Below are 16157 nucleotides of genomic sequence, written 5' to 3'. Positions count from 1 at the left end.
ACATATATCATTCAAAACTTGTAAAAAGTATTAAAAGTCAACATAACAGTACCTCTGTTTTATGCGGTGTTGGGTTGAATCCACAGAGATTGCACACAGTGTTTTTGCACTCAGTACAAGTGTTGTAGTTGGCAAGGTCCTTTTTGATTTCTACCTTACAGAGTGGGCAGGATTTGGGCAAGGTTTGAGGGCCTTTGTCTGCTTTTGGCATCTGTGAAGACGGTTCGGCTTTTTTAGTTTGAGATATTGGTGCTTTGTTCTTTTGGTCAGCAGTTAGCTCTGTCTTTTTCTCTTCTTTCTGACCATCTGATTGATTAGCCTTTCCTGTAGACGCTGATAATGCAGCCCCTTGCGATGATGCGGACCCTTTGCGAGACGTCGGTGGAGTAGAAGTCTTGAGGGAAGTTTGAGAGACTGAAGGTGCTTGAGGGTTATTTTGTGGTGTCGTAGAAGGTTCATCTTGAACCGCTGATGAAATGAGATTAGATGCTGAGCTCAGGAAGGACGACCCAAATCCTAGGACCTTACCAGACATGGCCGAAACAGCAGGCTGAGGGGATGGCGATCGTGACCGTGCTCCACCGAAGCCCGAAAAGCCCAAAAATCCTGACTGTTCTTGCTCAGTCTCAGCCTCCGGTGTTGCTTTAGACACAGAAGGAGAGGGGGCATTTTTTGCTGTCGGTTGCTGTAAAGGCTTAGGAGAGGGAGCTTGCTTTGCTCCTGCTGCACTAGTCTGTTGTTGATGCATTTCCGTTTTCTGAGAAGCAGGTTGGTTGGCAGGAGTAGTCTTTGTTGGCTGAGCCGTGGGCTGTTTCTCTAAAGGACCATGTGTAGATTCCATCTTTTGAGATTTGCTGGGCTGTGTTTGGGACTTTATAGTGGGTTGTCCCGGAGGCTCTATTCCTTTCAGCGCTCTCTGTGTCTGGCAGTTTAAGCAAAGCCACTCTTTTGCCTGCAAAAACAAAAATAATACAAAAAATAATGAGTTATTTCTCCACATTAATTTTACAACATGAATAACAAATGATAAAAAAATATATTTTGCTATTTTATATTATTTTAAATATTGTGTGTGTGTGACTGATTACAATAAAAACAGTAGATAATTGTTCTGTACTCTGAAAGTGTATATTTATTATTAATATAAATATTTCAATATTTCAAACACACTTTAAAAAAAAAACATGTGAATTTATATATTTTGGTTACTTTTAGAAAAATGATGCAAATGCTTTCTTGAGAATTGTTCCCAGCAAGCTGAAATTGTTCATATCAGAGCAGCCCTTACAACTATAGAATGCACAACTATAGAGTTCCATGACCCTGGAATACTCCTACACATCACAGACAACTGTAAAGTATACTGAAAATGCATATTCTGCCAGAGGCCTACATGACTACTTTTATAATCACTTTCCAAGCTAGAAGTATGAAACCTCAGTATGTTCATCTCACACCAGCCCAAAGACACTCTTAAATGATTTATTATCCTAAAAATGCAAGTTTTAGAGGCCGACAGTGCAGTCTCTCTGACTTTCCAGTAACCTAGAAGGCTGAAACTCTGATTTTCATATCAGAGCAGTCCTCTGATGACCCATAAAGTCCCATTAGGCTACACAGAAAATCATTTGAAATATTTATCAGTGGGTCAATGGGCTCTTTTGTGTTACAAACAACAACACAACCATAAAATGTGGATTACCAAGGCTAACTGTAGTATTTGTGAAACATGTATGTAAATAGTCTTATTTACATAAACTTACATAAATACAAATATAAAAATCAAAACTGATGTATTACAAAAAGATTGCTTCTAAAATTTGATCAAAAACAGCTTACATTGTCAGTAGGCAGTGTGTTACTTTGGCATGCTGGGGAAAAAAATCTGTAATTGTTCCTGTCAAATTTTTTATAATACATTTCAGAGTTTGAGCTGGTGTTAAACATGGATTAACTGTTTTAAACATCTTTTGTTCACTCTTTGCTATTTTGCTACAATGGATCTCTGAGGGTTAAATTAAATTCCCTCTGTATCTCAAAGTTTTATTTATATGTGTGCTGCCTGCACAATTCTCAAGCACACGGCTCATCCTGAAGCCCAAATTTAATCTCTGGAGAAAGCCAGCAGCACTCTTTTTTAGGCCTAAGGAAACAGACTAAATCATTTAGATAATTTTAGCATGGGATAAAAATATACACAGATGTGTTGCATTTGCTAATTCTCTAGGCTTAAGGCAATTCCCAGGTTTTAATATTTCATGATTAAACACTAACCACACAGTTGTGGCCATGAATGAAGGTGACCTTCATATCGGAGACATATTTTTTCACTATTATCTCATTTCAACAACACTGAGTACTTGACACTGAGCACAACCGAGTAGCAGATGCCACTGTAATCTACACCTCATCTCTGTGCTTTTGAACTCTCTTGGAAAAGTCTTAGATGTTATCTCCGAGGACTACCCACTGATCCTCTGTCTGCCGAGTTTTTGTCACACAGCCGGCCCATGTGACCCAATAGCCTTGGAGTCACCTTGCGAGGCTACACATAAACTCTGAACGGTTAATTACAGAGTCAAGTGTCTTTTGTGCTCAACACATCTTAAAAGATGAAATGGCCATTTAAGGGCCAAGACTGGTATGCTCAGGACTTCCAGATGATGACAATAGAGGTGGTAAGGGCTCTCTGGGGGACATACATTATTACAGCAGCTTCACTGCTAAGACTAAGCACATGACACATTGCTTGCCTTTGCTTGACTATACCAGTCCCTAAATATAAAACCTGATTGCCATGATACAAAAGTTAGTCTGTGTATTGGAAAATCTATAGTTGCAAACAAAAACATCATTAATGCTAGAATTTTAAATGTATGATATTTGTAAAAAGTCTATGTTTATGGCCTCAAGAAAAATATTGATCCCAGCACTGCCAGAAAGTAACTTACTAAACTTAATATTAAACATGATGAAAGTGATTTCAAATGTTTTGCTGACTTCAGCCACACTAAATCTCTCTCCAAAACCTTGCCCTCAAAAGACATAATGGCTAAATTTGTAATGGCATTGTAGCATATTATTCTAAATACAGAGAGTGTTTTCTTTCTTTTTTTTTATTGGTTTTACAAAAAATAAAACGTAAAACAAATAAGCCAAAACCCGCCCAATTGCTACTCAAAACTCAAAACTCAAAACTAGCCCAATCGCATTTTGAGGGGGGTTCCCCAGTAAAAATCGCATTCCAGGGGCTAAATATCACATTATTGGGGTCGGTTCAACCTGCGGACATGAAAAACAACCCGCAGCAACAGTGTTAATGTAGACTTGGCAACACTGCTTACAAACAAAATTAGGTGATAAAAAGGGAAACCAGCAACAGTGGTAAGAAGTCTTCAAAATAAAAGACATGAATTCCTTAGGACTTCAAATTAAAAGACATGAATGCCTGAAAACAATGACAATCAAAATGGTTCCAATGAAACAGCAGATCTAACTTCAGTTGTGAAAGGAACATCATAAATCCCCTTGGATCAAAACATACAACAATAAAGCCCACAAGATTGTCATGAATGAACCTTCCTCCCCAAGACTATCGTGATAGCTTTGCTGGGTCTGGAAAATGACTAAAGGCAACACAATGCATGGAAAGCTGGCAGAAAAAAAAGACAAGCCACTAACTGCAGTGTTTGACCCAGACAGATAATTAAACTTCATAACACAAGTCACTAAGCACAGAATGTCTATTCATTCATAACATCTATTTATCACCCAAAGTCCTAATGGATCTGTGAATCACTCTAATGCATAACTAAAAAAGAAAGAAACACTGTGAAACTGCACATTGATGTTTTCTTTTTTGCCTTGAGAGTCAAGCACTTTATTTTTGTAAGTTTAAGCAGGGAGTAGTCCGAGGTAATTGAGAATCAAGGCACATTTTGTCTCTCTCACAGCCATTTTCGGTCTGCCTTCCACAAGACTGCCTCCACACAAACCAAAGACACTAGAAAATACATCCATCTTTTACAACAGAATCACTGAGAACATGTCCTCTGAAATTGCTCTTGACATTTTCTGCCCACAGTTCATTGCACAAACCATAATGTGAACCTACTGCAAGAAAATGCATTCATCTGTTTCTTACCTCTGTTTGATGAGGCACAGGATTAAATCCGCACTGATTACACACGGTGGCCTTGCATTCAGTGCAGGTACTGTAGTTGGGAGGATCTCTTCTCAGGCTTGCCTTGCAGAGTGGACAGGCTTTGGGAGGAAGTTTTGGGCTTTGATCTAATTTACTGGCCTGAGCAGATGAGGATTCCTTTGTTGTCGTTGTTTTTTGAGTGTCTTGGGGTTTACTTTGTTGCTGTTGCATTTTTCCCTCCTGTGTCTGTGATTTAGGAACACTGATGGAGCCCTTAGTGGCCTCTGAGCCTTTTCTTGAGGAAGGGGGTGTGGAAGTCTTGGCAGAGGTTTGGGAAATGGTGGAACCTTTTCGAGAGGTTGGTGGGGTTGTGAAAGGCTCATCCTGGACAGCTGAAATCAAATTGGATGCTGAGCTAAGAAACGAAGAACCAAAGCCTAGAACCTTTCCAGAAACAGAAGAGGCACCAGGCTGTGGAGAAGGAGAGCGGGATCGAGCGCCACCAAAACCGAAACCAAAGAAACCGGACTCTTCTTCTTTTTTAGGGGGCTCAGTCTTTGATAGTGTCTCAGTTTTGGCAGGAGGAGCACCTTTTGTCGTCTGTTGTGGTGGAGGTTTTTGTTGTGACGTTTGCTGCGAAGGATTAGCTGCACTTGTGCTGGACTGGCTTGATGGTTTCTGACCCTCTGTTGGTCTGGTTGGCTGGCTGGCAGATGGGGGCATCTGCTTACTATGAGGAGTGTTTTTCTTTGCAGGGATCTGTGATGGTACGGATTCCTTGGGCTGTGGCTGGGCTTTTAGCGTAGAAGGTCCGCTGTTCTCTGCCCCTCCCAGAGCTCTCTGCATCTGGCAGTTCAGGCAAAGCCACTCTTTAGCCTGTATACATGGAGGATACACATGCGTTAAACAATTGCTAGTTTTCAACTTAACAAAAAGTTCAAATTAATCAGTTGTTTTGCATTGTTCTGCACATAAAGACAATTTATACAGTGAAAAAAATTATTCTGAGGAATTAGGAGTACTCATTCATGGTTGCATTAATGAAAAACTCTATTTGCTTTTTTAGTGAATGGTGATAAATAATTATGAAAAATATGAGCTTTTGGGAAAAAAAAAAAAAGAAATTCGTCAAGGAATTAAAACCATCACAGTCCAATAAAACATGCTTCAGAGACAGTGGACTCTGGATTGAAACACATAATGGTGGACCTTCATTTGAAAAGTAACATGTAAATCTAGAGAGGTCTATTATGCAATGCATATATATATATACAGATCTTTTTCAGTTTATCAGTTTATTTTCCTTTTTAATAATAAAATAAAATAAAATACTTAAAATGAGGCATGCATATTGTATACCACTGTTTTATGTGTCATGCTAATACAGATAAAACTAAATGAGTTAGAATTTTCACTCACGGTTGCATCTGGAGGACTGAACCCACACATGCTACAGACCACTGATTTACACTGTGTGCAGGTGTTATGGTTGGGCGAATCCTTGGATTTAAGATTGAGTTCTGTATTTTTACAGACTGGACAGAGGGATTTCACCCCAGCTCCAGGTCCACCTTTCACCTGAGGCTCTGCTGAAGGAGGCCTTGAGCCAACTGCACCTCCTGGATGAGACCCAGGTCCACTCGGGCCTTGTTGAGGTCCACCCTTCCCAACACCCTGTTTAGGAGATCCACCCCCACCTGTTCCTTGTTGCAATCCTCCCCTGCCTGCTCCCTGTTGTGGAGGACTTCCTCTCCCAGCTCCTTGCTGTACAGGACTTCCCCGTCCAACTCCTTGTGGTTGAGATCCACCCTGTCCAGCTCCTTGGCTTCTCCTTCCCACACCCTGTGTCTGCTGTCCACTTTGCCTCTGAGGCCCCTGTGAGGCTGGTTGGCCATTCCCCTGCTGTTGAGGATCCTTCTGCTTTGAGGGTCCTGGAGGCTGCTGTTGTTGCTTTTCCTCCTCATCCCCAAAAAGACTGAACTTGTTTACAGCAGAGGACATTGCACTTAGAGGATTCCCCCCACTCAGAAAGTTGGAGGAGAACATGTTGGCTGTTGGGGATGGGGCTCTGGAGACTGGTGTAGGAGAGGGCTGGGATGGGGGGGAGCCCAGAGGAGGGAGTCTCTCACCAGTTGCAGTTATCCCTCACATTTACCTCCAGTGTCCCTTAGGAAATAGAAAATGGACAATGAAAAGAGAGAATTCATGCATCAATTGTGTTTTTATTGCATGCATAAATATGTGCATGCATTAAACATCAAATGATATACAATAAAAAGTTGATAACAAAAAAAAAAAACATCAAATGATACCATATACATATTAATATTAAAATATTAGTAGTTCCAGACTCCATAAACAAAAGGATTTAATACCATGTTACAATTTAAATATTCTGCCTAAGACGAAATGGGGTGAAATGAAAATAGTATTTTGACTGAAAGTGTTGTTATTTTCAGGCATAGTTTAGCCAAGTCGTCTTCTTCAAAGCAAGTAAAAACCTCATTTAAGAAAGAGTGGTACAATAAGCAAAACATTTTAAACAAACATTTATCAACCTCATAATTCATAATTGTTAACTGACATGTAGGGGTTGTAGATGGTAGTTGATCAATCTCACAGTCACGATCTGCAGTAATCACACTGATACATAACATCCAGTCATATAGTAAATAAATGAGCTAACAGTAAAGGATAGAGGCTCCCTTACTGCCCTGATCATCATACATTACCCCTTTACTTAATCTAAAACTATTTTAATCAGCACCTTTTCATTATGTAGTTTGCATGATCTTCTGTTACCTGGTGTTCTGAATGACATTGTGCTGGAATGCATAAAATATTGACAACATATCTGTTATAGACCATAATATAAAAATAATACATTGATTAAAAAAAAAGTTCATGCCCATGGTATTTGATAACTACAATCCAAATCGTGAGTTAAGATTCTGCTGTTACAGCGACAAAACTAATGGCAGTTTGGCAAAGACAATTTTACTACGCATATTGTTTATCAACATGTGTAATACACTTTTTAAAAAAAATCCAGCATGAATATGTAACAGCGATAAAACACTTAAAATCTCGTGAAATCATGACTGCATTCGCCCTGTAATTGACTGAGCGTTTGGACGTTTCCCTTCAGCACCCTGGACAGCTCTCTACGCTCAGCTCATGCATCACGTCTCTCTGCCTTTCAGCGTGAAATACAACACGCCATACCATTCACAGCAGTAACTCTACGCGGACACATTTATGATGAGGAACTTTAAAGGGTCAGTGGGTTTTCTGTGTGTATTTATTCGCAAATGTAGAAATGTTTTTCAGTATACCGCGCGCCATCAAAATTAAAATCACATTGGCGACCATTAACCTGATATCAACGTTAAATTGTTACACTGTGCTCTTCTAACAGCTTACAAACATATATTGACAGATTAAGTTTTTATTTTTTTATTTATTTATTTAATTTTTTTTTTTTTCTGCTTCTGCTCCTTCAAAAGCAACGTCTATAGCCCGTCTACAGAAATCCTCCGTCGGCATATCCGGGTTGTAAAACCTCCGCTGCATGTGTAAAACCCAAATGGGGTTACAACCTTATATTAAAGAAAACTTAATGTTTCGTTATTTACATGATTGGCAGTTTTAGTTACACTAAATCAAGATATGTTTTTGCTCCAATTTACCAAAAAACACTGTAATATTATAGGTTGGTTATTTGATATGAGGTTGTAGATGGTAGATGATCAATCTCAGACAGTCACGATCTGCAGTAATCACACTGATCTCGCCACAAAACATGCATTCGGACGGAAAATAAAAGAGCAAACGGTGAGAAATGGAGGTTCCCTCACTGTCCAGATCATGATGCATTTGCCCTTGGATTTCCCAGCCTCATCACTAAAACCGCATCCTTCCGAAAGCATTTCCAGACTAGAAGTATTCCTGTACTACAACACACCATAATCATCCTTCCTCAGAACTACCACTGTGATCAGATGGAAAAAACATGATTATTTTCATCAGAATGGCCAGCTGAAGTGGTACAAACAGCATCCTACCTTACAGCGTGCGATCATCCCTATTTATTCTGCCATTTCTGTCTCTCTAGTGCTGTTTGGTGATCGGCTGCTCGGCGTCTAGGATGGAGGTTACGAGGATCTGAGGGCATACCCGCTTTCACAATCGTCCCCTCTGCGCATGCGCCGCACATGACAGGTGATCAGCATACATCACCTCGCGAAAATTGAATTTAAAGCGACATAATCATTTGTCTTTGACAAACTGTCCGCTAATAATCGGCTTCCGTTTGTTTGGGCATCTGTTAGGGGTTTGATATCGTTTGGGCAAAAAAAAAAAAAAAAAAAAAAAAATCATCATTTTATTATTAAAGCACATAAGAATGTTGACAGTGTATTATTATAAATAAATAAACAAAACATATTATTATTATTAGCTCCATATTATTAGTATTATCACAATACTGTTTTTTATAAAATGTTTAAACAGGCCTGTATTTAAATATTATTATAATAATGATGATTAATATTGTTGTCACCTAGTTAACCTCTTATCTTACTTTAATCTAAACGTAAAAGCATATAAAGAAAAAGGTGGATACTTTAATAATGAATAAAACAACAAACAAAAAATCTAAATAAAAACATAACTTCAATATTATCCACCCCACTGTCAACACGCAATGATACTTCTAACCAATAAACAAGCAATTCTTCATAACAAATAAATAATGTATATGATTTCAAATAGTGTCAAAGTTTAATCACTAAATTTCAATGATACTTTAGATAAATGCTTTTCTAGAGGAAACTATAAATGTAAAATTTAAAAATATGTAAATTTTTGTGCCAGAAAAAAATAACCATTTCATCTACATCTTTTGTGCTTGAATGAAAATACATAAATACATGCATACATACATACAACCCTTAGGCAATAGTGTACAACAGAAGGTTAAACAGCGACAGCAACATAAATAGAAGATTATTATTATTATTATAGCAGCTTCTAAGAACTGTGTCCACTTGGATGCAAGCTGACATGACATGCAATCTGGTTTATGTTCATTAATTTAGAAGGTCAACTGTAGTCAGTATAAAAGCGTGAGCCTGTGGCAATGGCCTAAATCGGTTCACCTTCAAATTCACAGTAAACATGGATGGGGTAAGACAATTCATGCTCTCACTTGTCTCTTCTACTTTTTCTTCTATTCCTGCTTGTCATTTGTCTGTACATACTAACTCACATGCAGCATCATTCAATTCTCAAGGAGTGAGAGAAGCATGCTTTTCTCTGCCTGCATTATAGTTTTTTTTTTTTTTTTTTGTTGCCTGGCAGGATCAGATATGGTCCTGGGAGAATCTAATGTGCTCCACTCTACTGCTAATGGTCGATCCATAAAAGACCATCAGTGCCGCCATGCCAGCACCATTACCTGAGTCTTGCTGCCCCATCCTTCTTCCAGAATGGAGCTCTCAACAGTCATCAGACTTCAAATATTTCAATAACTGGCTAATATAAGATCTCCTCTTTCCTACTGCCTCAAAAGCAACTGGTTGCATTATAATTGTGCATAGTTAGCAAGTGCAATAAATAGTTATGGTTCTGCATTGGATCACCAATCTACGACAGTATTTCTAAACTAAAAAGTGTTCAAACCACAAAGGAAGCAAAGCACCGTAAACATCTAATCAAGTGTTAATTTCTTTTTTACTGAACAGTGATTCCCATGATAGCCGCTGAATTTTTTTTTTTTTTTAAAGCATTACGTTTAAAAAGGCTACTGCTTTGACTGAATTCAATGTTTGCAGGTCGTGAGTGGCCACTTATCACATCCATACAGTCAAGGGCCAGATGTTCCTTATACAGCAAGTGCTCATCTTTTATTTTTATTCAGGCTTTGGACTGAGCCAAAATTGTACCTGTTCAAATCAAATGGTTTTATTGACTCCATATTCTCTCTCTATTTTTCCCCTTTTCTCTAAAATGTCTAGTTGCTAATGGAGCCCAATTGCTCACTCAAAAGCCAGACTGAAAACTATGTTGGATTGAGGTCACATAAATCAGGAGTGCCTGGCTAACTGCCCAGGTGAGTTTTCAACAAGAAACATTTGATTCAAGACAGTAGACCAAGCCTGCCACCCTGCAATGCACTGAACAAGAGCAGTCTAAACAATCTGCCAAGAAGCTACACCACAGATTGCATCTCTTCAGCATCTCTCTGGGGATTAAGTCCAAAACCATAACTGCCATTTACTCCTTCCAATGCAAATTAATTCTCATCACTTTAGAAGAAGCCCTCAATCATTCTGAGCTATAGTCTAGCAATGGCTTATGGAATAATCATATATCACCTCACTGTAATGTGCAGAGTCAGATGATATTGGGAAGGTCTCTTCCAGCAAAGTCAGCATGTCTTGAAACCATACCATTAATGAATCTCACCTGCTTGCCCAAGTTTGAAGATACAAAATTAAAGGTTTAATCACCCATAAACAAGAGTTCAGAACTGAACCGAGAATGCATTTTAAATTATGAACCAATTAATGAATTTGATTTGAACTTGAATTGCAGTAGAAATCAGGATGCAGATTTGCAATTCAAATGTAAATACTGAAGTAGAATAAAATTTGTTTTCATAGTATATAAAAGTAATTGTTTAACTTCAAGTCTTTTTGAACTTTAACTTTGAATAAGGCTTTTTCATGTTTTTGAAGTATGAAGGTACAGCAGATGGCTAGAACAAGAACAGTAGAACAATATGATTAAACAATAAATAGAACAATAAAACAATATAATGACAGACAAAACAGATAGAATTACAGAAAGGTTACACTTTATTGTAAGGTGTCCTTGTTACAATGTAATTATACATTAATTATACATTTAATAAGTTATTATACATGTACTTTCTATAAGGGTAGGGTTAGGATTAGGGTTTGTCTTAGGGTTACTTGCATGTAATTATGCATAATTTATTGTTATTATAATAGTAAGTACACGTAACGCGTAACAAGGGCACCTTAAAATAAAGTGTTACCAAACAGAATGATAGATGTAACAATAGAATGACAGATATAACAATAAATAGATAGATAGAACCATAAATATGACAACACGACAGATTTAAGACAAAATTATGCACTTAGATGGACAGAATGATAGTTAAAACAATAGAATGATAGAAAAAACGATTGAACGATAGATAGATTGATTGATAGATAGATAGATATTCCACTGAAGAAATAAAAATCATTATAACAATATAGTGGTGAGTAAATGATGAATACATTTTCTTTCTTTCTTTAATCCAATATGAATAGCTATATTAGCACGGTTAAAATGGCAAGGTTAGTGGTTTGTGTTGAAATAATGTATTTTTATAAATTCTACCAACATGCTGGAAAATGTTATAAAATTGCTTTGAATGAGGTATGTAGTGAGAGCCAGAATTCGTCAGGAAACATATGTGTTGCCAAATAAAATTGGCTCCAATGCAGTAACGTTAGCATAAACAAGAAATTCACCCCATATCTCTATTCCGTCACTGAACAGACAGAGTTCTGCCATTACAACACACAGATCAAGACAGCCAGAGAGAGTCACGTTTCCCCAGAGCCTGCTCCTGTGAGTGAGCGTGTGTATGGTAAGGACGTGAGTGAGTCGTGCATGGCTTCAATCCCCCACGCTTCACTCTCCCACTCGGCTTGCACGTCATGTGTTGGGGGAGGGCCGCGTATACGCATGTATGCTGCTGATTATGTGTTGCGTCATGCGTGGGGAAGTGTAAACACTAGGAAGCTGGAATCATTTTTCCTCTCCCACCATTTGTCTGTGTTTGTGTGGGTGGGTGGGTGTGTGTGTGTGTAGACATGGCCAGATTGGATTTTGAATTTCTCTAGACATGGTTACAGCACCATTCTCACCCAGAGAAACAGATACTGCTCTTTCAAAGCTCAGTAGGCTGAATGGATTTCTCATTTATGTTTCATGCAAAATCAAATTTGTCTCAGATGTTTCTCAGGGAGAAATAAAAATATACACAAATCAGATTGACACATCAAGAGTAAAGGAAAGAATAATTTAATGAGAAATATTCATGTTTATATTGAGATCTCACACATTTTCCTGTTTATATACAGTGGGTACGGAAAGTATTCAGACCCCCTTCACTTTTTTAAATTTTGTTGTTGCAGCCTGATACTACAATTGTTTAAATTATTATTATTTTTTTTTTTCTCAGTAATCTACACTCCGTACTTCATAATGACAAAGTGAAAACAGAATTTTACTAAGTACTTAGTTGAAGTACCTTTGGCATCAATTACAGCCTCGAGTCTTTTTGGGTATGACACAACAAGCATAGCACACCTTTATTGGGGGATTTTCTGCCATTCTTCTTTGCAAATCCTCTCAAGCTCGGTCAGGTTGGATGGGGACCATCAGTGGACAGCCATTATCAGGTCTCTCCAGAGATGTTCAATAGGGTTCAAGTCAGGGCTCTGGCTGGGCCACTCTAGGACATTCACAGAGTTGTCCCTAAGCCATTCCTGTGTTGTCTTGGCTGTGTTGTGTTTAGGGTCGTTGTCATGTTGGAAGTTGAACCTTCGGCCCAGGTTCTGAATACTCTGGACTGGGTTTTCATTAAGGCTATCTCTATATTTTGGTGCACTGAGCTTTTCTTCTACTCTGACGAGTCCCTCAGTCCCTTCCTCTGAAAAACTCCCCCACAACATGAGGCTGCTACCAGCACACTTTACTTTTTGGATGCTGCTCTGCAGTTGATGAGCAGAGCTGGTTTCCTTCAAACATGATGCTTGGAATTGAGGTTGATCAGACCAGAGAATCTTGTTTTTCAGAGCCTGAGGGTCCTTTAGGTGCTGTTTTGCAAATTTCAAGTGTGTTTTCAAGTGTCTTCACTGAGGAGAGGATTGAGTCTGGCCACACCGCTATAAAGCCCAGATTGGTGGAGTGTTGCAGTGATGTTTGTCCTTCTGTAGGTTTCTCCCATCTGCATATATGATCATGGAGCTCAATTAGAGTGACCATCAGCTTCTTGGTCACCAGTCTAGACAAGGCCCTTCTCCATCAATTGATCAGTTTGGCTGGGCGATCAGCTCTTGGAAGAGTCCTGGTTTTGCTAAACTTCTTCCATTTGAGAATTATGAAAGCCACTGTGCTCTTGGGAACCTTCAATGCAGCAGAATTTTTTTCCAGATCTGTGCCTCAATACAATCCTGTCTCTGAGCTCTGCAGGCAGTTCCTTTGACTTTATGGCTTGGTTTTCGCTCTGATATGCATTGTCAGCTGTGAGTTCTTTTATAGAGTGGTGTGTGCCTTTCCAAATCGTGTCCAATCAATTTATTTGACCACAAGTGGACTCCAATCAAGGTGTAGAAACATCTCAGCAGTGATCAAGAGAAATGGGAGGTACATGAGCTAAATTTCAAGCGTTGTTTACTTATGTAAATGTGATATTTCAGTTTTTTCTTTTTAATAAATTTACAGACATTTCTAAAATTATTTTTTCACTTTGTCATTATGAGGTACGGAGTGTAGATTAATGAGGGGGGGGGGGGGGATGAATTCAAACAATTGTAGTATCAGGCTGCAACATAACACAATTGAAAAAAGTGAAGGGGTCTGAATACTTTCCTTACCCACTGTATATATATATATATATATATATATATATATATATATATATATATATGTGTGTGTGTGTGTGTGTGTGTGTGTGTGTGTGTGTGTGTGTGTGTGTATAGATGAGTTCTCACCTGAAACTCTAAAGACATAATGGCAATACAATGGCACTGAATAAAGACCATATTAATATCTTATATTTATACTGAACTCCAAGAAACTTCCAAAATTACCATAGTATTAACTATACATCTTCATAATATTACATATTCATAATATTAACTTTTCAAATGTTTGGGGTCGGTGAGATTATTTAATGTTTTTTTAAAGTCTTGTATGTTCAGTAAAGTTGCATTTATGTGATTTTAAAAATACAGAAAAAACAGTAATTGTGAAATATTATTAACATTTTAAATAACTGTTTTATATTTTATTTTATTTTATTTTTTTTTTGTGATTTTCAGCAGCCATTACTCCAGTGTTCAATGTCACATGATCCTTTAAAATTCATTCGAATATGCTGATGGTATATTAGTATTATTTCCATTAATGTTGAAAACAATTGTTTTTTTTTTTGGTTTGGTTTTTTTAGCATTCTTTGATGAATAGAAAGTTTAAAAGAACAGCATTTATTTTAAATAGAATAATCTAAAATTACATCTAACATCCTGAATGTCTTTACTGTCACTTTTGATTAATGTAATGCACCATTTCTGAAAGAAAATGTTAATGTCTTAAAAGAAAAGAAAATATAACTGATCCAAACTTTTGAATGGTAGAGTATATACAAACATACATATATGTATAAGCAAATAAGTAAAATCTATCTATCTGTAGTTTAACGAAAACATAAAAGCCAGTCATTTAATTTAGAATGCGTCTTTATAATATCACACATAATATTTTTCTTATCTTTTAGATGATCATTAGAAAGTCCTTGCCATAGAAAGTTTGAAAACCCCACTCTAGTCATTTTTTGGTTTACTGTAGCTTGCCACAGGCCTATGTATAGATCAGCTGTTTGTTTGTTTGCATGTCTATGGGTGTGTGCATGTATTTGAGTGATGTCTGGGGATGTAGGAGCATGTCTTCGCTTTCGGTAAGCTCTGCTGCTCCGCTGGCCCTGACATGTTATTCCATCAAGCATGCCTAAACCTTTTGACATTTGTCCTGAAACAAACTTTCTCTTTTTCTGTCTCTTTAAGTGTCTCAACTTTTCATGCATAAACAAACGTAGACATAGAAATCGATGCAAGCATGCATAAACACTGCTAAAAATACACACGTACCAAAACACGAAGACACGAACAGATGGACAAGTCCAGATAAACAGAAGCGACATTGACAAATACACATTCACACGTGCACTCATCACGCTAGGCCTTGAATATACTTGCTTTGACTCAGCAGTATTCATTCACATTACAAGTGTATATTTGAAGCCACATGCTGATGTTATTAACTGGATGTTGTAATCTACTTATACACACACACACAAAGGCAAACATGCACACAAACCTCTCTGCATGTGGAGTACAGCAGAGGGTCAGGCTGTAATCAATACTGTAACTTGATCACACACTGTTTGCCAGTTTCATTAAATTTAAATATCTGCCCTGCAGAGGAAAAAGATAGACCGGGTTGTCCATCCAGAAAAAAATAGCTTGACAGCTAGTTCACACTGGTCAACACCCCCCATCCCTCCATCATAAATTCATTTCATATCTTCAAGCCAAGCGTGATGTAAAGCTTGCATGTATGATAGTGTACGGTTACATTGTTGAATATAAAATCTTGGAGCCAATAACCTATCCAAATACTCATTCTAGCAAAATAAATGAATAAATAAAGTACAGTTTATTCAAAAAAATAAAAAAATACACGATTGCAACCACTTACCTAATTTTAGCCCCAACAAATTAAGGTTGAACGCATGCAAATAACCCAAGTCCAGTGTGTTTAATGGCGTTAGGCTGTGTGAATTCCTTTAAAAAGCTGTTAAATCCACAGTACATCAGCGTCTCTCCTTGTCATCCATGTTCACAGTCTGCCACTGCACTGCCGCCACTAACTCTGATTTTCCCCACCACTGACCATCATCAACTATCAGCCTAAAAATACTCTTAAAGAGACAGGATCACTCTCTCTCCCCTCGCGCTCTTTGGACACTCTTCCAGCTGACTAGGGACTGCCCTAATCTCCTCCTGCTTGTGCAGACCAATCAAAAGCAGGCAGGAAATCAGTAGTGATGTGTAGTGAGAGAGGAGGAAAGAGAGAGAAATAGGCAGCTGTGGATAATAGATATGGAGTGAGCGTAGACAAGAATCAGCAGGAGATTATGTACTTA

The 16157-nt window shown here is 38.0% G+C and overlaps 1 protein-coding gene and 1 long non-coding RNA gene across 11 annotated transcripts in view; one reads left to right on the top strand and one right to left on the bottom strand.

The window, feature by feature from the left end:
• Window positions 1–15945, bottom strand: part of pclob (piccolo presynaptic cytomatrix protein b) — an 85893-nt gene extending 69948 nt beyond the window's left edge. For 9 of the 10 annotated variants that reach the window (XR_009266957.1, XR_009266958.1, XM_058751152.1 and 6 more), the window contains exons 1-4: window positions 8209–8294; window positions 5564–6310; window positions 4145–5020; window positions 53–952 (exon numbers count right to left, since the gene is read on the bottom strand). Coding sequence is in view for 8 of the 10 variants with exons in the window: in XM_058751152.1 (XP_058607135.1) it covers window positions 53–952; window positions 4145–5020; window positions 5564–6190 (2403 nt within the window). In the remaining 2 variants the exon portion in view is untranslated. Of the gene's footprint in view, window positions 1–52; window positions 953–4144; window positions 5021–5563; window positions 6311–8208; window positions 8295–15709 lie in introns of those variants that run through there. The other variant, XM_058751153.1, reaches the window with a different exon arrangement.
• Window positions 7326–9954, top strand: LOC131524243 (uncharacterized). Its single transcript, XR_009266959.1, has 3 exons — window positions 7326–7422; window positions 8259–8365; window positions 9506–9954. It is a non-coding gene; the product is annotated as an uncharacterized LOC131524243 (long non-coding RNA).
• Window positions 15946–16157: the final 212 nt, after the last annotated feature.

The sequence above is a fragment of the Onychostoma macrolepis genome, chromosome 18, assembly GCF_012432095.1.
Source record: "Onychostoma macrolepis isolate SWU-2019 chromosome 18, ASM1243209v1, whole genome shotgun sequence".
Lineage (NCBI taxonomy): Eukaryota > Metazoa > Chordata > Actinopteri > Cypriniformes > Cyprinidae > Onychostoma > Onychostoma macrolepis.
This window is presented reverse-complemented; position numbering and strand designations above follow the sequence as displayed.